We start from the raw sequence: 27,067 nt of genomic DNA, 5'->3' as shown, positions 1-27,067 counted from the left end.
AAGTGTTGATCCCATAGAGGTAGAGAGTAGAAGGATGGTCACTCAGAGGCTGAGAAGGGTGTGTGGGGGTGGGGAAGGATGAAGAGAGGTTGGTTAATGGGTACAAACACACAGTTAGATAGGAGGAACAAGTTCCAAAGTTCAACAGCAGAGTAGGGTGACTATAGTTAACAATAATGCATTGTATATTTCTTTTTTTTTTTTTTTTTATTTGAGACGGAGTCTCGCTGTGTCGCCCAGGCTGGAGTGCAGTGGCCGGATCTCAGCTCACTGCAAGCTCCACCTCCCGGGTTCCCGCCATTCTCCCGCCTCAGCCTCCGAGTAGCTGGGACTACAGGCGCCCGCCACCTCGCCCGGCTAGTTTTTTGTATTTTTAGTAGAGACGGGGTTTCACCGTGTTAGCCAGGAGGGTCTCGATCTCCTGACCTCGTGATCCGCCCGCCTCGGCCTCCCAAAGTGCTGGGATTACAGGCTTGAGCCACCGCGCCCGGCCGCATTGTGTATTTCAAAATAGGAGAACTTGAAATGTTCCCAACACACAGCAGTGATAAATATTCAAGATGATAGATACCCTAAATACCGAGTTTTTTTTCTTTTTTAATTTTTATTTTAAGTTCATGAGTACACGTGCAGGATGTGCAGGTTTGTTATATAGGTAAACGTGTGTCATGGAGGTTTGTGGTACAGATGATTTCATCACCCAGGTATTAAGCTTAGTATCCATTAGTTATTTTTCCTGATCCTCTCTTTCTCCCACCCTCCGCTCTCCAATAGACACTGGTGTGTGTTGTTTCCCTCTATGTGTCCATGCGTTCTCATCATTCAGCTCCCAGTTGTAAGTGAGAACATGAGGAAATATCCTGACTTGATCATTGCACATTCTATGCATGTAGCAAAACATCACATGTATTCCATAAAAATGTACAAATATTATGTATCAATAAGAATTATCAAAAATTGGCCGGGCGCGGTGGCTCAAGCCTGTAATCCCAGCACTTTGGGAGGCCGAGATGGGCGGATCACGAGGTCAGGAGATCGAGACCATCCTGGCGAACACGGTGAAACCCCATCTCTACTAAAAATACAAAAACTAGCCGGGCGACGTGGCGGGCGCCTGTAGTCCCCGCTACTCGGGAGGCTGAGGCAGGAGAATGGCGTAAACCCGGGAGGCGGAGCTTGCAGTGAGCTGAGATCCGGCCACTGCACTCCAGCCTGGGCGACAGAGCGAGACTCTGCCTCAAAAAAAAAAAAAAAAAAGAATTAGCAAAAATTAAATTTGATGTTTTCTGCACACATAATAAGCTTGATATAATGAGAATATGGGGAAACGTGCACCCAACAATTTGAGGAATTTTTTAAGCACAATTTTTTGGAAAATTGTTCAGATGCTAGGCCCTAAAAGAAATCTCAACTCTACCAAAGAATCATTATCATACAGAATACCATCTCTCACCAAAATTCAATAATTATCACAAAGAATCAAAGAATACAAAAAAGTCTCACGTGTTTGGAAATTTTAAAATTGCCTTAACTTTACAATTGGATCCATGCATATTAGAAAAAAAGAATTTTAAAAATGAATTAACTGAATAACCATCTTAAGAAATAAGAAATTAGTAACATGGTTTGATCCTTACATGTTTTCTCTTGTCTAAATATTACCTGTAAGTTGACAATTCCCAAATTTGTATTTCCAAACCACACATACCCCTGAAAGTACACTTGATGTGTCAGAAGGGGTCTATGATGCTTTTCATTTTGAAGACAGTAAACTTTTGGATCCAGCAGTACTTTAGTACTTTTTCATTTGTAACTTACTCTAATGTACCCACATCAATAAGACACGTGGATTGATGTATTCAGAATCCTAAAGGTTTACACGGTCAAGTTACATACCCCCACCCCAGACATATAAACTTGCTATCTGACACCTCCATTTGGATGTCAAAAAGGACTCAACACGTCCAAAATGGAGCTCTCACCCCACCCAAGCTTGTTCTACCTACAGTAATCCTCATCGCCATCCTTCCAGCTGTGCAGGCCAAACTGACCTGTCCTTCTTATTCTCCACTTTTAAGTCAGCAAATACTGTTGCCCTAAGTACATTCAGTATTTGTGTATCTGATCACCTCTCATTACCTCTACTGTTATCTACCTTGTCCACCCAAGTCCTCCTCTCACCTTTTTCAAAAGCTGACTCCTTCCTTTCATCCTGACTCTCCTTTAGTCTATTCTCTACAGTGGCCAGAAGGAGCATCCTTTTAAAATGGAAGTCAGATCAGTCAAATCAATCCAAACACATCCTCATGTCACTTAGTTCTTACAATAGCATATAAGACCCTCTACCATCTAGCCCTCATAATATCTTTGATTTCATCTCCCTCTTGCTAATTTAACTCCCCCTCTACCATCTTTTTTATGTTCCTTAAACATGCCAGGTATGCTTTGGCTACAGGGCCTCTGCCCAGCCTGTTCCTTTGGCAAGGAATGCTCTTCCTCCAGATACCCAAAAGGGTAACTCCATCATCTCCTTCAAGCCGATGTTCAAACATCACTTTTCATTAAGGCCTAAAGCAATTATTAAAAATGGCAACCCACTAGACCTCCAATACTGCCCATCCCTCTTTCCCTGTTTTGCTTTTCTATATAGCACTTGTTACCTTCTAATATATAATTTATTTATTTATTATGATTTTTGCCTGTTTCCCACAACTAAAAAACAAGCTCCATGAGTGCAAAGATTGTTTTGTCTGTTTTTCTTTAAGTGAGGCCTGGAACATATTAAGCGCCCAACAAATACTTGCTGAATGATTGAATGATAAACAGAGAAAATCTGAAGATAACGAAGGAAATAATAAAGACAAAAGCAGGAATCAGTAAGTATTTATTTCATTTCATGATAATGACTAACATTAATTTTGATATACAGAAGAAAGGGCTGTTAAATATGATCCATTCTGAATGTCAAATATGCTAGATATACCACTGGCCTTCCAATTTATAAATACGGCATATCTCTTCATTTATTTAGGGCTTTTAAAATTTCTTTTTTTTTTTTTTTTGAGATGGAGTTTCACTCTTGTTGTCCACACTGGAGTGCAGTGGCGTGATCTCGGTTCACCACAACCTCTGCCTCCTGGGTTCAAGCGATCCTCCTGCCTGAGCCTCTCGAGTAACTGGGATTACAGGCATACATCACCACGTCGGGCTAATTTTGCATTTTTAGTAGAGATGGGGTTTCTCCATGTTGGTCAGGCTGGTCTCAAACTCCCAACCTCAGGTGATCCACTCGCCTTGGCCTCCCAAAGTGCTGGGATTACAGGCGTGAGCCACCGTGCCCGGCCCTAAAATTTCTTTCAGCAATGCTTTGTAGTATTTAGTTTACATATCTTGTACATATTTCAATATACTTATTCCTATATTATGTTTCTTAATACTATTATAAATGGTATTGCTTTTTGATATTTCATTTTCTAATTGCTGCTAATATATAGAAATGCCACTGATTTTTTTTTAAAGTGACCTATGTGCTGCAATACTGCTAACTTCATTTGTTAGTTCTAGTATTTTGTTTTGTAGCTTCCTTAGCATTTTCTATGTACACAATCATTCATCTATGAATAAAGAAAACTTTAATATTTCCTTTTCTTTTTTTTTTTTTTTGAGACGGAGTCTTGCTCTGTTGCCCGGGCTAGAGTGCAGTGGCTGGATCTCAGCTCACTGCAAGCTCCGCCTCCCAGGTTTACGCCATTCTCCTGCCTCAGCCTCCGGAGTAGCTGGGACTACAGGCGTCCGCCACCTCACCCGGCTAGTTTTTTTGTATTTTTAGTAGAGACAGGGTTTCACCGTGTTAGCCAGGATGGTCTCGATCTCCTGACCTCGTGATCCGCCGTCTCGGCCTCCCAAAGTGTTGGGATTACAGGCTTGAGCCACCGCGCCCGGCCGATATTTCCTTTTCAATCTGAATGCCTTTAATTTCTTTTTCTTGTCTTAATGCACTAGCTAGGATCACTAGTAAAATGCTGAATAGATGCACTAAGAGTGACATTCTTGCCTTGTTCCCAATATTAACGTAAAATGTTCAGTCTTTTAACGTTATGTATGATGGTAGCTAGGCAGGTTTTTCATAGATGTGCCTTTTCAGATTGAGAGGGTACCCTCTACTCCTAACTTTGAGAGTTTTTAAAAATGTGAATTGAGGGTTGAATTTTGTCAAATGCCCAAGATCATTTTCCTTCTCTTTGAAACATACCCTTTACAAATTCCTTTAGCGAGGTTCCTTTAGTAGTAAGCTCTCCATTTTTATTCATCTACAAATGTTTTGTCTTCGCCTTTCTTGACGGGTATTTTCTCACTGGATATACAATTTTAGGATTATAATTATTTTCCTCTCAGTTCTTTGAAGATTGTATTCCACTGTCCTCTGGTTTCTAATGTTGCTCTTCAGAAGTCAACTCTCTGTAAAACCGTCAATTCTTTACAATAATCTTGTATTTGTTTGTAACATTTTTTCTTTGTCTCTGGGTCCTCTTGCTTCACTGTGATGTGTGTGGGTGTGAATTTTCTTTTCTTTTTTTTTTTTTTGAGACAGAGTGTTGCTCCGTCATCTAGGCTGGAGTAAAGTGGCGCGATCTCGACTCAATGCAACCTCCATCTCTTGGGTTCAAGTGATTTACGTGCCTCAGTCTCCCGAGTAGCTGGGGACTACAGGCGCGCATCACCACGCCCGGCCAATTTTTGTATTTTAGTAGAGATGGGGTTTCACCACGTTGGCCAGGCTGGTCTCAAATGCCTGACCTCAAGTGATCTGCCCACCCTGACCTCCCAAAGTGCTGGGATTACAGGCGTGAGGCACTGTGCCCGGCCTAGATTCTTAATTAAGATTTGTTGACCACTGCTATAAACTTGGGACAATTTCCATTCATTATCTTTTGGCATCACCTCGAATTTTTTTTATTTTGTCCTTCCAGAATTCCAATTATCTTAAGATTTATAATCTCTAAATCTAATCCGATATTTACCTTATCCTATTGAGGTTTCTAATTTTTTAAAAAATTCCTGGAAGTTTTATTTGATTCCTTTTCAGATTTTCTGGTAATTTTTATATTCTTTTGTTTCTTCATACTTTATACTCTTAACATACTCCTGCTTTTTAAAAAAACATTTATTTTATATTCTGTATGTGATAATTCACACTCTTTGTAGGACTTTAACGTATTGTTCCTATTAATTCTTACTCACGCCAGCTTATTTTTTTCTCATGTGAGTTCAAGTTCCTTGGAACTTGTCTGTGGAGATTACTCAAGGCTAAGGTTTTTAAGTGCCTTTCTTCCTTTTTTTTTTGAGATGGAGTCTCACTCTGTTGCTCAGGATAGAGTACAGTGGTGTGATCTCAGCTCACTGCAACCTCTGCCTCCCAGATTCAAGTGACTCTCCTGCCTCAGCCTCCCAAGTAGCTGGGATTACAGGCATCCGCCACCACACCAGGCTAATTTTTGTATTTTTAGTAAAGACAGGGTTTCACCACGTTGGCCAGGCTGGTCTCGAACTCCTGACCTCAAGTGATCCACCCACCTCGGCCTCCCAAAGTGCTGGGACGAAGACGTGAGCCACTGTGCCCAGCTTAAGTGCCTTTCTACAAAGAGGATTTATGTTAGCTTCTAACAGGTTTCTGGGAGCACCACCCAAAAAGAGAAGCTTTAAATTTAATTAAATTTCTGAGTTGGGATTTGGAGGCTAAAAATATGGTATAAATTCTGGTTTCAAACCCATGTGAAAGTGGGCCTGTGGTTAGGAATTTCTTTTTTAGGCTTTTGTTCTTTGTAATTATAAATTATAGCATGCTCCAACTGCTGATTTTCTCAAAGGGTCAGGAATAAAATGTTTATGTTTCCTACCTGACAGGTTGGTAAACGTGAGAGGGAATGTGAGATGATCAGCTTATAAATTAGAGTGCCCGCACAACCACATGAACAACACATATTAATGTCCTAAATCTATATGGAAACATGAACGATTTTCTTAACAGGTATTCTTTTGTGCAGCATCATACCACTTATTTGTATTTATTCACTTCATTTATGTGAGAAATGCATAGATTATGTCAATATAAATCAGTATCATACCCTAAGTTCATGTTGGTTCAAATTTAAGGTTACCTTTTGTTTTTTTTGTTTTTTTTTTTTTTTTGAGATGGAGTTTCACTCTTGTTGGCCAGGCTGGAGTGTAATGGCGCGATCTTGACTCACTGCAACCTCCACCTCCCAGGTTAAAACGATTCTCCTGTCTCAGCCTCCCAAGTAGCTGGATTATGGGCACATGCCACCATGCCCGGCTAATTTTTCTATTTTTAGTAGAGATGGGGTTTCATCATATTGGTCAGGTTGGTCTTGAACTCCTGACTTCAGTTGATCCACCCGCCTCAGCCTCCTAAAGTGCTGGGATTAGAGGCATGAGCCACCGCGCCCAGTCAGATTACCTTTTTAAGGCTTCCATATGGAACTGATACTTCCATACAGTATCAGTTTTAGATTTTCAAGCTTTCAAAAGGGCTCAGCTCACCCAGATAACATCGGTGGCAGTTTAATCAATTTCTCAAAATGAAGACATTAAAAATTCATCTAAAAAAACTCTATGGAGAAGCTCCTCACAAGAATGTTTTCCTTGTGATAAATTGGACACAGGCAATGAGTGAAAAATAACAGCTGGATTTATATAGAATTAAACACGAGGTGGTCACAGTTTAGAATAAATAACTAAAGGGAAAAAAGAAGTCCCTTAAATCTCAAAACAATTTTATTTAAAAAAGTGAAAAACCAAGGATGTAGATTATTCAATACAATTTAACTGAACATTTCTTTAAATTCATGCTTGGAGCCAGTGTATCCAGTTTTACCCTTAGGATTATTCCATTAACACGATCCAAAGGGGGAAACGTAGGACAAAAGAAAAGGGCCACTCTACACCAAAGGAGATGCCTTATTCCAACCTTATCCTGACCTCCAGGAACGTCAAAGACAAACTTCTCTCCAAAAGCTCATTAAAAAAGACAGATTTTTACAGTATGAGTAACTTCTCTTTGGTTGCCTTCCAAAGCATCAGTAGGACCAGCAAAAGCATACCAAATTAACAAGCAAGGTCCTATAATATGACCTTGAACAGAGAGACTACAAGAAAGTTGCTGAATTTAACCTAATTCAACTAGAATTTACAATTGTGCTCCATCCTCTAGAAACACAAATCGGTATAAAGTTCAGTCCCGCAAACACATGGAATCTGCCAGGCACTAAAGACATACAATACCAGCTCTTAAGAAGTTGATGGTGCAAAGAAAGTGCTTACAGTCTTCAACAAGTCCAGGTTTAATATATACCCAAGAAACCCTTAAAGAAGGAGACAGCATTTTATTGGGTGCCCAAATGACTGATAAAACAACAAGAGCTCAAGGAATTTAGGAATGGAAAGAAGAGATCCATATGAGTTAGCTACTTGGAGGGTTCAAGGAAGGTTCCATGGACATAGCAGGATTTAAACTGGACTCGAGGATATAGAAAACCTGTTAAGTCTGAAAGAAACAAGCAGGACATTCAGGAAAGCAGGTAGCCGGGCTGGGACATCATGAGCTAGCTCAGTGGAAAGGGCTATAAAGTTTTAAAGGGTAGGAATGCGGCAGGTCTGGCAAAGCAGAGGCTTTGTCCTCCATAAATTAGTAGTAGAAGATAAGATTCCAAAAGTAAGGTGGGTCCCGATTACACAGGCCTTGAATTCCAGCATGAGGAGTGCCTCCTTGATTCTATAGGCAGTGAGGTTTTGTAGATTTTTAAATAGAGAAGTAATATGACAAAGGCAGTGACTCAAGAAGATTAATTTGTTAGAAATAAGTACAGATTAGAGTTTTGAGAAGAATGAAAGAGGGCTAACACAGCAGGTTCTAAACTCAGGCAACAGTCAAAAGCGGGCAATATGAAGACTTGCAAAGGTGCCAAGAAATATTCAAATTATTCTAAATTGCAGTCAGTAGACAAATCCTATTAAGAAATTCCATTCAAATGAAATATAATCCTGAGGCTCAATGTCTGCATGAAATTATATTACAGGTATAACTTAGGTTTAGATAGAGAAGAAATAAATGTCAAAGAAAAGCAAATTTCTTCAATACTATGAATGATTACTTTTTTTTTTTTTTTTTTTTTTGAGACGGAGTCTCGCTCTGTCACCCAGGCTGGAGTGCTGTGGCCGGATCTCAGCTCACTGCAAGCTCCGCCTCCCGGGTTCACGCCATTCTCCTGTCTCAGCCTCCCGGGTAGCTGGGACTACAGGTGCCGCCACGTCGCCCGGCTAGTTTTTTGTATTTTTAGTAGAGACGGGGTTTCACCGTGTTAGCCAGGATGGTCTCGATCTCCTGACCTCGTGATCCGCCCATCTCGGCCTCCCAAAGTGCTGGGATTACAGGCTTGAGCCACCGCGCCCGGCCGAATGATTACTTTTTAAGGATTTTTAAAACAACCATAATGAACTGGAGAACCATTGCTTTCTTTTTTTTTTTTTTTTTTTTTGAGACGGAGTTTCGCTCTGTCACCCAGGCTGGAGTGCAGTGGCCGGATCTCAGCTCACTGCAAGCTCTGCCTCCCAGGTTCACGCCATTCTCCTGCCTCAGCCTCCCGAGTAGCTGGGACTACAGGCGCCCGCCACGTCGCCCGGCTAGTTTTTTGTATTTTTAGTAGAGACAGGGTTTCACCATGTTAGCCAGGATGGTCTCGATCTCCTGACCTCGTGATCCACCCGTCTCGGCCTCCCAAAGTGCTGGGATTACAGGCTTGAGCCACCGCGCCCGGCCGAACCATTGCTTTCAACTTCAATTTTTGAATTATTGCTCTACACTGTAAAAACACAGGAAATAGGTCGGGCCTGGTGGCTCACACCTGTAATCCTAGCACTTTGGGAAGCTGAGGCAGGCAGATCACTTGAAGTCAGTAGTTAGAAACTAGCTGGCCAACATGGTGAAACCCCGTCTCTACTAAAAATACAAAAAAATTAGCTGGGCGTGGCGGTGGGTGTCTGTAGTCCCAGCTACTTGGAAGGCTGAGGCAGGAGAATTGCTTGAACCCAGGAGGTGGAGGTTGCAGTAACCCAAGATCACACCAATGCACTTCATCCAGCCTGGGTGACAGAGCGAGATGCGTCTCAAAGAAAAAACAAAACAAAACAAAACAAAACAGAAACCTACATGAAATAATGCCTGCCTCATTATGACACACTGATATCATTTAATAACCTGAATGCCTCATGAATATCACTACTATTAGTAAGTCATGAACACATATAGATACACATGCATTTATGCATTCTGTAAGTATTTATTTAAGATCTACTATTTGCCAGACCCACACCAGATGTGGAGATACAGCAGGAAGCAAAATAAAGTCCTTGTCTCTGGCAGTAAAATGAGTTTGGTGGGAAAAAAAAAGTTATTGTTTTCAAAGAACTTACAGTCTAGTAGGGTAGAGATTATAAACAAATACAAAAATGAATTTTTAAAATGTCATATAATGGCAAATGTCATGAAGAAACTGAAACAAGAGGAAACAGTGACTGATGGTGCTATTTTAGATAAAAGAGTTACAGAAAGATTATCTGAGAAGCTAACATTTAAGGAGAGATCTGAATAATGTAAACAAATAAGCCATGTGAATATGAGGATGAGGGGCATATCAGGCAAATGAACCAGTAGTTGCAAAGGCCCTGAGGTGGACGCATACTTGGTATTTTTGGTATTCACAAGGAACAAAACCAGAATAACAAAGGAGGATAGGGCAATGGGAAAGTGGCAGGAAATAAAGTTAGAGAGGTTGCCGGGAACCAGATTTTATGGGGCTTTGTAGACCATTGTATAGACTTTGACAAAGTCTAGTCACTGAAGGGATAAGAGCCAAAAAAAAAAAAAAAAAGACATGTCCTATATATGTCATAGGACAAATATATTGTAGTGCTAAACGGATCTGAATTTTCATCTCTGAATTTTCTTTGCATATATCTAACACCCTTTCAGAAACAAATTATTTGTATTATAAGTTCACATAAAAAGAAACATCTTTGAAAAAATCTTTTTTTTTTTTTTTTTGGTGGGGACAGAGTCTCACTCTGTCACCCATGCTGGGGTGCAGTGGCTCTCAGCTCAATGAAACCTCCACTTCCCGAATTCAAGTGATTCTTGTGCCTCAGCCTCCTGAGTAGCTGGGATTACAGGCCCAACCTCCATGCCTGGCTAATTTTTGTATTTTTAAGTAGAGATGAGGTTTCACCGTGTTGGCCAGGCTGTTCTCCAACTCCTGACCTCAACTGATCCACCTGCCTTGGCCTCTCAAAGTGCTGGTATTACAGGCGTGAGTCACTGCACCTGGCTGAAAAATCTTAAAAGGATTTTTTCATTGACATTATTATCATTAAGCAGGATATAAAAGTGGGTTGAATCAAAGGGAATATATCCACGGTTGTGGCTCCTGCTAAGGATTTGTTACACATAGAAGACGACTGTGCCCTATACAGGACTCAGTGCAAACACAGAAGGCAAGAAAAAAAAAAGCAGAACAAATACACCAACAAAAAACATGGGAGAAGAAGGGTAGAGTATGAGAAGGAAGAAGAGGAGAATTGATCAATAGATTTAATAGAATCCTTGTCAAAATCTTTTTTAAAATTGACAGGTATAGACTAAAATGTGTGTGGAAATGCAAAAGATTAAAATACCCAAAACAATTTTGAAAAAAGAAGAGAACTTACACTACTCAATTTCAAAACTTACTATTAAGTTATAATAACCAAGATCATATGGTACAGCTATAAGGACAGATATACACATAGGTCAATGGGACAGAATTGAGAAATAAATTCGTATGTACAGTCAGTTGATTTTGACAAAGATGGCAAGACAATTCAATGGCGCAAGGAATGGTCTTTTCAACAACTGGTGCTTGGACAAGTGGATATCTACGTTTTTATTTATTTATTTATTTAAGACTGAGTCTTGCTCTTCTTGCCCAGGCTGGAGTGCAGTGGCGCGATCTCGGCTCACTGCAACCTCCCAAGCAATTGATCAACCATGCCCGGCTAGTTTTTGTATTTTTAGTAGACACGGGGTTTCACCATGTTGGCCAGGCTGGTCTCGAACTCCCAACCTCAAGTGATCTGCCCACCTCGGTCTCCCAAAGTATTGGGATTACAGGCATGAGCCACCGTGCCGTCTGTGCATAATTAAAAAGGAACTTAGACCCTTATCTCAAACCAGACATAACAATTCACTTAACATTCACATGAATGTAGGGTTAAAATTATAAAACCTTTAGAAGAAAACCTTTGTGACCTTCAACTGGGCAAAGATTTCTTAGATATGACACTGAAAACACAATCCATAAAAGAAAAAACTTATAGACTGGATTTCCTAAAAATTAAAAGCCTCTGCTCTTCAAAAGATCATTGAGAAAATGAAAAGACAGATGTACACTGAGACAAATTATTTGCAAGTAACATATCTGATACAGAATTGTGTCCAGAATATATAAAGAACTCTTAAAACTCAATATGAAGAAGACAACCCAATTATAAAATGGGCAAAATAAACTGTCACAGCCCAGAGGTGCCCAAGGAGACATCATGAATAAATGTAATCTGATATTCTGGATAGGACCCTGGAACAGAAAAAAGAATGTTAGGGAAAAAACTAATGGAACTAATGGAACATCAGATTCACCTAGAGGTCTAAGAAAAAAGTATCATCTTGTCAGTTTCCTCAAATGACTCTCGTCTCCCATCAAAAGAAGAGAGCCCAACTCACAATACACATTCAATAAACACTGTGGAAGACAGTGTTTCAACCTAGACTAACTTATCAATATTATGAATTCTATAACATCCGATAATTTGAGAATACAATAAAATCAATTAATAACTCTCTTCAGACCCTGCCAGTGCACTCCAGCCTGGGCAACAACAGCGAAACTCTGTATGGAAAAAAAAAAATTTGGCTTATCAAAGCTGTAGGCTGGGTGCAGTGGCTCTCGCCTGTAATCCCAGCACTTTGGGAGGCCGAGGCGGGTGGATCACGGGGTCAGGAGTTTCAGATCAGCCTGGCCAACGTGGTGAAACCTCGTCTCTACTAAAAATACAAAAATTAGCCAGGCGTGGTGTGTGACCCAGCTACTCGGGTGGCTGAGGCAGGAGAACTGTTTGGATCCGGGAAGTGGAAGCTGCAGTGAGCCGAGATTGAGCCACTGTACTCCAGCCTGGGCAACAGAGCGAGACTCCGAGACTCTGTCTCAAACAAACAAACAAACAAACAAAACAATTAAAAACGGCTGTAAACAGCAAGGCAATTCACCATAAGTGCCCTTGTCACAAAAGCCATTTTTAACTCCAGACTCATCCATCATTTTAAAAGAAGTGTCACAAAAATGTGCTTTAATCATTTAACAACATAAACAAGAAGTTAGACTTGTTCTTTCATAGGGTTACAAATGGTCTTATATTACTCCTGGTCTGATGAATTCTGCTGATATATTTAAAGTTGTTATAAATAAGTAGAAAACAAGCATATCTGTGTTTTACCAAGAAGTTCATAAGCACTGATAGCACTGATGCTTAAAGTATAGTTGTCCGAAGTTCAAAAAGAAGATCTATGAGGTAGAGGAAAAAAACAACAGAGAACAGATTTTTTAAGTTCAAATCAAAGTAATGTATATGCAGAGTCTAAGTCAGTATTAAACAGAAGAACAGTTAAAATAGAACAATTAGAGCCACATTAAACTATTACTGTAATTACAGTTTTATAATTACAGTATAATTTAACAGTATAACAGTATTTTTTAATTATCTAGGTTAATTCTGTTTTGATGCAATGTGTGGAGAAAATTGGTTGGCTTAGCTCTTCAAACATGCTATATATTTATGTATGCAAAGGATGTAAGAAACAAATAAAAGACTTCTGTCAGTAAGAGGCCGTCTGGTTTCTAGGTAACAAATTTTATCGGAGTCCTTCAGCAAAAGATGTTATCTTCACCGCTGGGTGAAAAAACAACTTGGGCCATCAAACCAAAGATGATGATCATTCAGAAAAAAGAGTCTAAAGAAGCACAAAGTGCCCTAAATTTGCAGTTTTTAGACACCCTTCTTTGAGAGCAGGGGTTGGCAAACTTTTTCAGGGCCAGATAGTAAATAATTTAGGCTCTAAGGGCCATTTGGTCTCAGTCATTAATGACTCAATTCTGCCACTGTAGCTCGAAAGCACCCATAAACAACATAAAAATGAGTGAGTATGGCTGTGTCCCAGTAATTTTTTATTTTTATTTTTTTTTAAGACAGAGTCTTGCTCTGTCACGCAGGCTGGAATGGCACAGTCTCGGCTCACTGCAACCTCCACTTCCCAGGCTCAAGCAATCCTCGTGCCTCAGCCTTCTGAGTAGCTGGGATTATAGGCTCATGCAACTGTACCTGCCTAATTTTTATATTTTTTAGTAGAGACCGGGTTTCACCATGTTGGCCATGGTGGTCTTGAACTCCTGATCTCAAGTGATCCACTCGTCTTGGCCTCCCAAAGTGCTGGGTGAGCTACTGAGGTCGGTCCCAATAAAACTGTACTTATAGACACTGACATTATTTTCATCTAAGTTTCACTTTATAAAATATTTTATTTCTCTTCAAACATTTAAAAAGCAAGTCTTGTTAGATCATGGGGCACATAAAAATGAGGGACAGGCTGGCCTTAGCCTGCAGGCTATAGTTTGCCCACCCCTGTTAAGATGAATCCCAGGTGTGTGGAGTGGAAGACGCTGGGCTCTTTCTCACTGGAATTCAAGGGAATAGATATACTAAGCCAACATGTGTAAGTTTTGCTTCCCCTCAGAAATAAATCTACACAAACCGAAATGCAATGGTGACTAACCACTAATTAAAGAGATTAGGCTTAAGAACTCTGTGGTTAAGAAAATTAGCAAGAGCAAATTGCTTGAATTCGGATCACAGGAAGCCTGTTAGAGGCATCCAGAGCTAGACGTGGTGTAAATATGTTTTTGCCAAAAGGAGCAACTCATTTCTCTCAGAGACTTGGAAGCAAGAGAAGTTGCTGGAGTGTTGATACGTGAATTGGCTTTGTTTTGAATACACGTCTTGAGATTTATTTGAAAAACCTTGTTTACTCAATATTCTCACCACCCCCCCCAGAAAGGAACACAAGAAAATATGCCTGACATCTAGTGGTGGCTTTAGGAAACTGTAGGTACATGACTTGTATCACTTTCTGAAAGAAAACCAAAACCAAAACTAAACACGAAAACATAAATGGCGGGAAGGCGTTAGATGCCTGTGTATATAAATTGTGTTGGGTATAATTTATTCGCTCAATACATTTTAGGTGCCTACCATGTACCAAGCAGTATTTTAGGTACTGGGAATTCGGTGGAGAACAAGATAAAGTCCAGCCTTTGTGGAGTTTACATTTTTGTGACATGATTAACTTTATTTGAAGGAAAAGACTTTAAAAGTTTATAGCCTTCTAACCACTTAAAAGCACTTTTCCATATATTATCTGTAAAAAAAAATCCTGAGACAATTAAGACAGGTTTTATTATCACCATTTTACAGAAAGGCAAATGGAGGTCTTTTTCTTTTTTTGAGACGGAGTATTGTTCTGTCACCCAGGCAGGAGTGCAGTGGTGCAATCTCGGCTCGCTGCAACCTCCATCCTCCACCTCCCAGGTTCAAGCGTTTCTTCTGCCTCAGCCTCCCAAGTAGCTGAGATTACCACAACACCCAGCTAATTTTTGTATTTTTAGTAGAGACAGGGTTTCACCATATTGGTCAAGTTGGTCTTGAACTCCTGACCTCAGGTGATCCACCCACCTTGGCCTCCCAGTGCTGGGATTACAGGCGTGAGCCACGGCACCAGGCCTGGAGTCCACACATTTTCTAAAGAGTCAGACTTTGATTTGTACTAATTTATTATTTTGCTGGCTACACACAAAATGAAATATTGGTGAGCCTATCAGAAAAGTCTATCAACAGCATTAACCTTCAATCAAAAGGATCTCATGAAGTAAATTCTAGTTAGCCTACTGCAACTACATAAAACTGGCTTCTTCACTGTCACTCAAACCTATTTGCAAATGCACAAAGTACTATGTGAACACTGTTAGGACCTTGCAGAGTAGTAGAAAATCTTCAATAAGTATTTGCTGAATTAATGAATAATTAAGAATCGTAGCAAGCATTAAGAATTGCTATTCATGGCTGGGCACAGTGGCTCAAGCCTGTAATCTCACTTTGGGTGGCCAAGGCAGGAGGATTGCTTGAGGTCAGGGGTTCGAGACCAGCCTAGTCAACATGGCGAAACCACATCTCTACAAAAAATACGAAAAGTTAGCCAGGCATGGTGGCACGCACCTGTAGTCCCAGTTACTCAGGAGGCTGAGGCATGAGAATTGCATGAGCCTGGGAGGAGGAGGATGCAGTGAGCTGAGATCACACCAATGCACTCCAGCCTGGGCAACAGAGAAAGATTCTGTCTCCAAAAAAAGAAATGCTACTCATATGTTTGTATTTGTACTCTGCATTGCACTCTGCACATTTCTTAATACTTAGTGTTGTATTTTTAGTTTGCTTTCATATAGCTAAAACTCTTTATGTCCTCCTAATACAGTGGTTCTGTAAACTGATCAGATATATTAGGGAACTTTTTCAAAAGGTGGATTCTTAGGCCACCTCCAGAATTACGATTAAGTTGACCTAGAATGGAAGTAACCTGGTCATCTGTACTGTTTTTTTTTTTTTTTTTGAGATGGAGTTTTGCTCTTGTTGCCTAGGCTGGAGTACAATGGTGTGATCTTGGCTCACCGCAACCTCTGCCTCCCAGGTTAAAGCAATTCTCATGTCTCCGCCTCCCGAGTAGCTGGGATTACAGGCATGCATCACCACACCCAGCTAATTTTGTATTATTAGTAGAGATAGGGTTTCTCCATGTTGGTCAGGCTGGTCTCGAGTTCCAGATCTCAGGTGATCCGCCTGCCTCAGCCTCCCAAAGTGCTGGGATCACAGGCATGAGCCACCGCGCCCGGCTCTTCTGTACTTCTTAAGGCTTTCTGAGTGATCTTGGTATCAGCCAAGTTTGGGAACCATTAACACGTATTGAGTACAGAAAAAAAATCTATAAGACATAGAAACTCAAAGTTGAAAGGAACCTCAAAAGCAAAAGTTATCTAGTCAAACTAAATATAATTAACTGCTCAACATCTCATCTGAATCTAAAAGAGAATCTACCAAAAAAAAATTTTTTTTTTTTTTGGGTGGTCTGCTGACTATATTCTTGGCTTGGGAGTAATTCAGACTAATAAATAGTTCAACTATAAAATCTGAATTCTAGGTAGTATCTTGTAGAGTTGAAGACACTTGTAGAACAAGTTACTAGAGTTGACCAGTATCTGGTTCTCCTCTCCTTCCTAGGTACACAGAAGGCCATTAAGGCTTAAAATTAGGTGGGGCTGTGAGGCATTTCTGAAGCAAAGCACAGAAGAATGGCTCTGAGCTGTCCCTACACCTTCTTCACCTGCTGCAGCAATGAGGAGGGCTCATGTGAAGATGGTGGAGCCAGAAGAGTAAAGCAGCCTACACCACTGAACCACTGCCCAGGTCAGCTGCTCCAGTCATTCCAATCCACAATGGACTCTGTGTGAGTAACAAATAAACATTTATGAGCTGAACCACTGAGATTCGGTTGTTAACCTGCTACTATATTATTACTCGTGCTATCCTGAATATGTAATATTCATATCCCAGGACCCGTAGTTAGCCTCCTACCTTACAGGATTTCTCCACACAAGAATGCTCAAAGCAGCACTGTAGGCTGTAGTGAAAAACTGGAAATAATGTCCAGCAATGAAGAATGAATTACTTGTGGTAAAGTCATTCAATGGAATACCATTGGAGGTTTTGGATAAATTTCAAAAACATTACTTAATGAAGTAATAAACTTACAGAACGCTATGTAGAGCATGACCATTTATATATAGTTTTAACATATCTGATTTTTATGGATGTATAAATATCTATTAAAAGTATTTTAAAAAAGTAAAAAATCATGAATACCAAACAAATGTTAGTGGCTACCCTTTGGGAGAAGGAAAAGGTGATTAGATGAAGAAGAGGAACACAGGAGACTACAGTTTTATCTACAATGTTTTATTCATTTTTTAAAAAAGATCCAGGCTGGGCATGGTGGCTCACACTTGTAATTCTAGGAAGCTGAGGCAGGTGGATCACCTGAAGTTGGGAGTTCAAGACCAGCATGGTGAAACCCCATCTCTACTAAAAATACAAAATTAGCCAGGCGTGGTGGCACATGCCTGTAATCCCAGCTACTCGGGAGGCTGAGGCAGGAGAATCCCTTGAACCTGGGAAGTGAAGATTGCAGTGAGCCAAAATCGCACCATTGCACTCCAGCCTAGTCAACAAGAGCGAAATTCCGTCTCAAAAAAAAAAAAAAAAAAAATCCAAGGTAAACATAATAAAATAAAAATTAATAAGGAAAAATTCAAGTTCTAATTATTAGCTCTCAGTCCCAGCTGCATTTCTACTTAAATTTCTAACAGAAAACTCGATACGGGGAGGGCTTTTTAAATAGAAGAAGCCTGAAGTCAGGTTTACCCAAAGACAGGGAAAGTGAAGCCACAGAGAGTCCTGGAACCTCTGAAGGAGAAGTGAGAGGTTGCATTAAGATAAGAGATGGTTGAAAGAATGGATAAGCAGCAGCAAATTCCCACCCAATCCCCACCACCTCCAGCCTCACTCCCAACACCACATAGCCGGATGACTACCCCTTTCTAGGCTCACCAGGAAACCAGAGGTTCCTCTCAAGGCAAACTGAGCAGAAAGCCCCTGAGCTCAGGAGCCCCAGGTGGAGGCAGGGGTATGGAGCCTGGATGAAAACGAAGAGATAAAGTGAAATTCTACGCTAAAACGATTGGATTCTCCAACATACTTCTCCTGGTCAGGATTCACAGAACTTTTGACCCCAGAAATGTATCCTAGATAGTAATATATAGAAACTGTCATGCAGCTCCATGGGGGAAACATGCCATACACTGTGGCATTATATGTGGAAGCAGAGGTCTGAAAGCAACCAACGTGTCCACCTCAGGGAGAATGGACAGGTAAAATGCTGCTCATAACAGCATTTATAAATATATATATGTATAAAATATATATAATATATAAAACATATAATAAACTATTTTATATACAAAATATATATTATATAAAATATATAAAAATATATTACATATTAAAATATATATTATATTAATAAAATATATATTACATAATAAAATATATATATATTTTTAATTGAGATAGGAGTTTCACCCTTGTCGCCCAGGCTGAAGTGCAATGGCGCAATCTCAGCTCACCGCAGCCTCCACCTCTCAAGTTCAAGTGAGTCTTCTGCCTCAGCCTCCCGGGTAGCCAGGATTACAGGCACTGGCCACCCCGCCTGGCTAATTTTTGTATTTTCAGTAGAGACAGGATTTCACCATGTTGGCCAGGCTGGTCTTGAACTCCTGACCTCAGGTGATCCACCTGCCTTGGCCTCCCAAAGTGCTGGGATTACTGGTGTAAGCCACCATGCCCGGCCATAAATAAATATCTCAAAGGGACATACAGCACAATACCTACTTTTTTTTTTTTTTTTGAGACAGAGTCTCGCTCTGTCGCCCAGGCTGGAGTGCAGTGGTGCAATCTCAGCTCACTGCAGCTCCGCCTCCTGGGTTCACGTCATTCTCCTGACTCAGCCTCCTGACTAGCTGGGACTACAAGCGCCCACCACCACACCCGGCTAATTTTTTTGGAACAATACCTACTTTTTAAGAACATATGCTAACAAAAGATACACAACAAGCACATCAGAATGGTTATCTATAGGGGAAAAGGTGACTAGAGTGGGACATTTCCATAAAGGGGAGTTTTTAAAAATATGATAAATAGCACAAATAAAATGGTGGAAGAAGTCCACATATCATAGTAATGTTAATAATTATAATATATAAATCAGTTTCAATTAAAATCATAATTATAATGATATTATAATAATACATTTGAATTGACCAAACTTGCCAGTTAAAAGACTATCAGGTTATCAGGTTAGATTTTTTAAATCCAGCTTATAATTTACAAGAAACATAGTCAAAACCTAAAGACACAGAAAAGTTGAAGGTAAAAGTTTAGAAAAAGTTATGCCAGGCACAAACCTAGCAAAAGATATTGAAAGATGTTACTGGTAGATAAAATAGACTTGAAAACAAATAAAATATTAAGGACAAACAGAGTCACTATACAAGAATAAATTTTAATTGTCCCAGTGAAGTATGTATAATTTTGAGTAAGTAAGACTATATATGATTTGAGCAACATAATTAACAAACTTGACCTAATGGACATATATTCATCCACTACATAACTCTGCATCCAACAAGCACAGAATAAACCTTGTTTTCAAGCTTACATGGAACCTAATATAAACCTGATCATATACTAGACAATAAATGTCTTAACTAATTTTTAAAAATTGAAAAATACAGACCATTTTCCAGACTAAAAGTAAGTTATAAATTAATAACGAAAAGGCAACTAGAAAACCTCTATATGTCTGGAAATTAAGAAAGTATATACTTCTCAAAGAAGAATCCTAAAATAACTTAGGAAATATTTAGAAGTAAACAACAAAAAATATTATATGGTAAAACCTGGGTAATACCCAGATAGGGTTCAGATACATTTTTAGCCTTAAATGTTTCTACTAGGGGAAAAAAAAAAACACAAAAATAAAAAAAAACTGAAATGAGTAAGCTAACCATGCCTTTAAAGAAATTAGAAAAGGAGGCTGGGCACGGTGGCTCATGCTTGTAATCCTAGCACTTTGGGAGGCTGAGGCAAGCAGACCACCTGAGGTCAAGAGTTCAAGACCAGTCTGGTTAATTAACATGGTGAAAACCTGTCTCTACCAAAAATACAAAAACTAGCAGGGCATGGTGGCATATGCCTAATTTCAGCACTTTGGGAGGTCAAGGCCGGCAGATAACGAGATCAAGAGATCAAGAGATCAAGACCATCCTGGCCAACATGGTGAAACCCCGTCTCTACTGAAAAAGCCAGGCGTGGTGGCGGGTGCCTGTAATCCCACCTACTAGGAAGGCTGAGGCAGAAGAATTGCTTGAACCTGGGAAGTGGAGGTTGCAGTGAGCCAAGATCGTGCCACTGCGCTCCAGCCTGGGTAACAAGAGTGAAACTCCACCCCCCCAAAAAAAAAACAAAAACAAAAACAAAAAGTTAGAAAAGGAGTAGCAAAATAGACCCAAAGAAACTTAACAAAAGAAAAAAATAAAGGGCATAAATATATAAAAATTTAAAAGTACAGGCTGGGCACGGTGGCTCACACCTGTAATCCCGGCACTTTGGGAGGCCAAGGAGGGCAGATCACGAGGTCAGGAGTTTGAGACCAGCCTAGCTAACACGGTGAAACCCTGCCTCTACTAAAAATACAAAAAATTAGCTAAGCATGGTGGCGGGCACCTGTAGTCCCAGCTACTTGGGAGGCTGAGGCAGGAGAATGGTATGAACCCGAGGTGGAGCTTGCAGTGAGCCAAGATCGTGCCACTGCACTCCAGCCTGGACAACAGAGCCAGACTCTGTCTCAAAAAAAAAAAAACACGGGAGGCCGAGACGGGTGGATCACGAGGTCAGGAGATCGAGACCATCCTGGCTAACACGGTGAAACCCCATCTCTACTAAAAATACAAAAACTAGCGGGGCGAGGTGGCGGGCGCCTGTAGTCCCAGCTACTCGGGAGGCTGAGGCAGGAGAATGGCGTAAACCCGGGAGGCGGAGCTTGCAGTGAGCTGAGATCCGGCCACTGCACTCCAGTCCAGGCGACAGAGCGAGACTCCGCCTCAAAAAAAAAAAACAAACAAAAAAAAACACAAGTATAATACGTACAGTAAGAGATTATCAAAACCATGTCCTTTGAAAAGTCCAATAGATTGGAACAAACCTAAGTCAAGATTTGTCAGCTTAAAAAAAAGAGAGAGAGAAAGGACCAGGCGCGGTGGCTCACGCCGGTAATCCCAATACTTTGGAAGGCCAAGGGGGGCGGATCACAAGGTCAAGAGATCGAGACCATCCTGGCCAACATGGTGAAACCCTGTCTCTACTAAAAATACAAAAATTAGCTGAGTGTGGTAGCGCGCACCTGTAATCCCAGCTACTCAGGAAGCTGAGGCAGGAGAATCACTTGAACCCGGGAGGGGGAGGTTGCAGTGAGCCGAGATCGCCACTGCACTCCAGCCTGGCAACAGAGTGAGACTCAAACAAAAAAAGAGAAAAAATGCCATAAATACATGAGAGTAGAAATAAAAAAGGCTCATTAGGACATATACTGTGGACTTATAAAGACAATAAAATATTATGAACATTGTGTCAATAACTTTTAAAACTGAGAGAAAATTAATTCCTACAAATACAAAATGCTCCAAGGTAACTTCAAAAATAAACAAAAAATAAAAATAGTTTAATTGTTTTTTAAAAATGGAACTACCAGTTAAAAATCTTCCCACAAAGAAATCTTCAGGCTTAGATGGCTCCATTAGTGAGTTTCATCAAAAATTTACAAAGAAAATAACTCCAATCTTGAACAAGCTCTTCCAAAAATATAAAGAGAATGCTCCTCCATTTTGTAAGAATCGCACACTGGGTGATAAAAACAACAAAACAAAAAAAACCCCAAATCAAGGGAAGTTATAGGAGAGTTTCACTTAAAAACATAGCCAAAATCTAAACAAAATATTAGCAAACAAACTCCAGCAGTGTATTCAAACAATGGCCAATTCAGATTTATTCTGGGAAGGTAAAGATGATGTTAAAAAACACTTAATGTAATTCACTACGATAATAGAATAAAGAAAAAGTCTTTGATCATCAATAGAGAAAATCATATAATCATCTCAATACAGAAAAAGTCTTTGATAAAAGTCAGTATCCATTCGTGACAAAAAGAAAGCATTTTTTATTTCTAGCAAACTAGAAATAAAAGGGAACCTCTTAAACCTGATAAATAGTTTATACAAAACCTACATCAAATAACACACTAAATGAATGCCGAAAGCATTCTCTGTGGGATTAGTAATAACACAAAAATGCCTTTAAACCACTTCTATTGAGCAGTGCACCGGAGGGGCTAGCCAGCATAGTAAGACACCCCCCGACCCTGCAAAAAGTATGATTAATTTTCAAAAGTATAAGGTACGGAAGGGAAGACACAAAGCAGTCATTATTTGCCGATTATATAATTATTTATAGAAAATTCAAAAGAATCTGAGTATAAAGTACCAGAATTAACAAACAATTTAAGCAAGACGACTACCTAGCTAGTGGACTAAAATACAAAAACTATTTGCATTTCCATACACTAGTAACAAACTGTTAAGAAATATAATTCAGAAAATATTCCATTTGCATTACAGCATATGCTTACCAAAACACATCGCACTGTACACTTAAAGTAGGTGTGTTTTATTACATGTAAAGTATATCTTAAATAGCTGTAGGAAAAAGGACACGACTGACACTTTTTGTAACAGCAATTACAAATGTCAAGTAACATGAGAGTTAATCTAATATATAAAGGCTTTTCTGGGGAACAATGATAAAACTTAAAGGTATAAAAAGATATTTAAATAAATGCAAAGACACATTCGTGGAATGAAAGCTTTAATACCAGAAGGATGTCAGTTCTCCCCAATTTGATCTTTAGATTCAGTGAATCTCTGATCAAAAATCTCAACAAAATTTTATGAGGAACTCAGTAAGATGAGTCTAAACTTTATACGAAAGAGCAAAGAGCTAATAATAGACAAGACACTCAGAAAAAGTAGATTACTTAGTCCCTTATGGTAATTGACACAGTGAGATATTGGCATAGGGATAAGCAATTCGACCAAAGGAGCAGAATAAAGAACCCAGAAGCCAGCCTGTGCATATTTGGAAACTTCATTTTTGACAATGGTGGCATTGTAGTCAGTGGGGAAATGATGGATTATCTATTGAATGACCCTGAGACAAGTTATTATTCAAATGCACAAAGCGAGGGGCTGGGGAAGAGAACTGGATATTCTACATCACATCACACACAAAAATCCATTCCAAATGAATTAAAGACATATGTGAAAAGGCCATCTTTAAAACCTAAAGAAAAAAGTAAGGAGAAAACCACTATAATGTTGAGACAGGCAAGGAAAAACACGAATCAAAAAGGAAAAAGGTTAACAGATTTAACAAAAAAATTGGATTATAGGCAACAGATAAACTGTGCTATGGAACGCTATGTAGGGGTGGAGGACATCCTCTTTCCCAACAAGAAGAAAGCAATGAGAAACTACAGGAAAAACAACAACAACTGTACAAGAAAATCAATCCAGTTAAAAATTCAATAGGAATGATTTTCAGCAATCGATGGTAAGTAAGAAAGTAAAGCCCAGTGAACTCCAAAGACAGAGTAACTGCACAAAAGGATCCACAGAATCACAGCATACTATGTGACTGTGTAATGAAGGATACTAACTGTAAATGTCATTATTTGGCTTTATTAGATTTAACCCTTGATCAATCTCAGAAGACTCAGTTATGGTTATCGAAGAGAACAGAATATTATCAGCTTTGACAACATAAAAATAAGGGCACAGATGGCAGATGTTAGGAGGCAAAGGAAAAGTAGACAAAAGGAAAAGTAGACAAAATTTTCTCAGTTTACAAAGTGGAAGTCAAAAAGAAGTTATAAGAAACAGAGTTTTAAAAATATTATTTAAAATTAAAAAGGTAACCAATTTGAAAATGGTGATATAACTATGAAAAACAGGGATGGGTTGGTATGTAGAGTTAAAAATGAGGCTGATTCCTTACACCACAAAAGTAAGTCAATAATGTCTAAAAGTGGCTGGGCGCAGTGGCTCATGCCTGTAATCCCAGCACTTTGGGAGGCTGAGGCAGGTGGATCACTTGAACCCAGAGTTCAAGACCAGCCTAGGCAACATGGCGAAACACCATCTCTACCAAAAATTAAAAAAGAATTAGCTGAGCATGGTGGCCTGCACCTATAGTCTCAGCTACTTGTGAGGCTGAAGTGGGAGGACTGCTTGAACCTGGGAGGCAGAGGCTGCAGTGAGCTGAGATCACACCACTGCACTCCAGACTGGGTGACAAAGCGAGACCCTGTCTCAAAAAATAATAATGATAATAATGTCTAAAACTGATAAGTCAAGAAATAGTGCTCCAAACATATTATTTAGAAATACAGAGATAACTATTAGTAGATTTAAAACCCAAAGGACAGTGAAGTGTGGGAGGGTATGTTGCATTCATTATAAGCTCTTGTATGACTGAATTTTTAATTCACATGCATGGGTTATTTTTAATAAATATAAACAGGTTTCTAAATAATTGAAAGAAAAAAGGAAAAAGATCAAGATTCTCTAGAGTTCATTTAGTCAAACACCTTCCATCAGGGAGGTGAAAGAAAATGAATGCCCACTCCAACAGAAAAACTTCTAAACATCTGATAAAGATTCGTGATCCAAAACCCTACCAAATTTATTCATCAGGGAAGCATATTATCATCATTTAATTCAGAGTGAAGAAAGCAGTTTATAGGCTGAATCTTACTCTTCACTGTTTCTCTTCCTCCCTACTTTCCTTTCTCTATTTCTCAACTTTACTGTTCTCCTCTAGCTTTGCTTTACTTAGCATGAATATTCAAACTAAATACATACAAATAAATACATACAAAATACCAGCTTTATTTGTAGAATATAGTCTTATGTTTCCTAATTTTCTCTCAATACAAAAAGAGCAAATTAAGTTGATTTTCATTTCCATGTTGTCTACATTAACTTAAAAGTCTCTATGGGCATTACTGCTATAGCGAAAAAGATCTCTACCACCGATTTAAAGAATGAACCCAAAACCACAAAAGGCAACCCACCTAAAACCAGAACAATAATTACTCTTCAATGGGCTCATGTTTCTGGAGGCTGCCATATTACTCAGGCTTCAGGAATCAGGAGCTAGGTTTCCACGTGGACACTTAAGGTGATTTACAGAGAAGAAAGCTTGACGTCTAAGTTCCCCCAAAAGAAAGTAAAAACCCGAAAAGTTCAATGTTCATGTTAAGTGATGTCTGGTTTTGATCCACAGGAATTTCACAAGGCCCCCATTTCAGTGTGATCCACAGGCACTTCCAGGGGTATACTTACACTATATGTGCAAGGTCAAGTGGTTTCTCTGGTTGCTCAGGAAAAACAGGATGTGGGGGTTCTCTCGTGGGTACACACCCCAAAGATTTACTAATTGCATGGCTCAGCTTCTTTGCAGGAGATTTCTGTGTCAAAGCAGAAAATAGTAAGGAATTAACTCTTCAAAAGAATGAAAGGAACTTCAAAAAAAAAAAACAACAACAACTTTGTGACAAGAGTGTAAAAACATCTTTTCAAATGCAAATCAAGTTTCATTATTGTCAACATCATTGGGCCTTGCAGAAAGGAACCTCCAGTTGTCCCAAGGTCATCTGTGGTCCTTCATTTCTGCAGTTCCTCCTTCATGTTTACTATAAAGTCACACTATCAAGTAATGTCAACTTTCCTTCTGGACATCTCTATGTGCTCTTGGCAAGAACCCTCCTTTGATGCTTCTGGATCATTTTTGCTAAGATGTTAAAGTTAATTCCCTGACCAGAGTCAGAACTTTTTGATGGAGGCCAGGCGCGGTGGCTCATACCTGTAATCCCAATGCTTTGGAAGGCTGAGGCGGGTGGATCACCTGAGGTCGTAAGTTCGAGACTAGCCCGACCAACATGTTGAAACCACGTCTCTACTAAAAATACAAAATTAACCAGGCATGGTGGTGCGTGCCTGTAATCCCAGCTACATGGGAGGCTGAGGCAGGAGAATTGCTTGAACTTGGGAGGCAGAGGTTGCAGTGAGCCAAGATCACGCCATTTTACTTCAGCCTGGGCAACAAGAGCAAAACTCTGTCTCAAAAAAAAAAAAAAAGAACTTTTTGATGGGCTACAATACTAAAAGGCAAAGAGCACACAGCTTATGGATGTTAGCAAATTAGCTAACTAAGTTACAACCCCAAGATGTTAGGATATTCCCAAATAAACATGAGGCAGAACATTTGATATTAAGGGTCTGGTTATGTAGTTGGATACAGAGTACATTCACAATACGCAGACCCAGAACTCTACATTACGATATATAAAGCTACAAAAATAAGTTGGCATACCAATACATTCTTCTGGAAGGTAGAATAATACCCACCAAAGACTACCAAGTCTAAGAGTCAATCATAAATATGCACAAAAGTAAACAACGTGCCACAATCAGGTTAAATAGAACATTCACTTCTTCTTTCTTTTCTTTTTTTTTTTGAGATGGAGTCTTGTTCTGTTGACCAGGCTGGAAAGCAATGGTGTGATCTCGGCTCACTGCAACTCCGCCTCCCAGGTTCAAGCAATTCTCCTGTCTCAGCCTCCCGAGTAGCTGGGATTACAGGCATCCACCACCATGCCCGGATAATTTTTGTATTTTTAGAAGAGACAGGGTTTCACCATGTTGGTCAGGCTGGTCTCGAACTCTAAACCTCAGGTGATCCACCTGCCTCAGCTTCCCAAAGTGCTGGGATTACAGGTGTGAGCCACCACACCCAGCCTAGAACATTCACTTCTAAAACTCATATTTAAAGGAGGCTCCTTTTATACAGATTATACTGTCCACCCAATTCCCCTAAAATAACACTGTTACCTGAGATTTTCTTGGCAGGATATTAACTGTAAAAAAGTTTAACTATTTCATTCTGCTGCCTCTGCAGTTTATTATCACATGTGCCACTTAAATTGGAAAATAAAACATGGCTGCAGTTGTCTGCCTCATCAATGCCATGTCCCCACTAGACTTCTATATGCTGCTTGCTGTAGTATTTTAACACA

The 27,067-nt window shown here is 39.7% G+C and overlaps 1 protein-coding gene across 33 annotated transcripts in view; it reads right to left on the bottom strand.

Annotated features, from left to right (window-relative positions):
- DTNB (dystrobrevin beta) overlaps positions 1 to 27,067 on the bottom strand; it is a 309,281-nt gene that overhangs the window by 132,527 nt on the left and 149,687 nt on the right. For 31 of the 33 annotated variants that reach the window (XR_004428453.1, XR_004428456.1, XR_004428457.1 and 28 more), the window contains one exon: positions 25,335 to 25,459. Coding sequence is in view for 28 of the 33 variants with exons in the window: in XM_033176347.1 (XP_033032238.1) it covers positions 25,335 to 25,459 (125 nt within the window). In the remaining 5 variants the exon portion in view is untranslated. Of the gene's footprint in view, positions 1 to 16,044; positions 16,708 to 17,876; positions 17,957 to 25,334; positions 25,460 to 27,067 lie in introns of those variants that run through there. The other 2 variants (XM_033176372.1, XM_033176371.1) reach the window with 2 other exon arrangements.

This window comes from Trachypithecus francoisi, unplaced genomic scaffold (genome assembly GCF_009764315.1).
Source record: "Trachypithecus francoisi isolate TF-2019V2 unplaced genomic scaffold, Tfra_2.0 Lachesis_group17, whole genome shotgun sequence".
Taxonomy (NCBI): domain Eukaryota; kingdom Metazoa; phylum Chordata; class Mammalia; order Primates; family Cercopithecidae; genus Trachypithecus; species Trachypithecus francoisi.
Note: the sequence above shows the minus strand (reverse complement) of the source record. Positions and strands in the feature narration are given on the sequence as shown.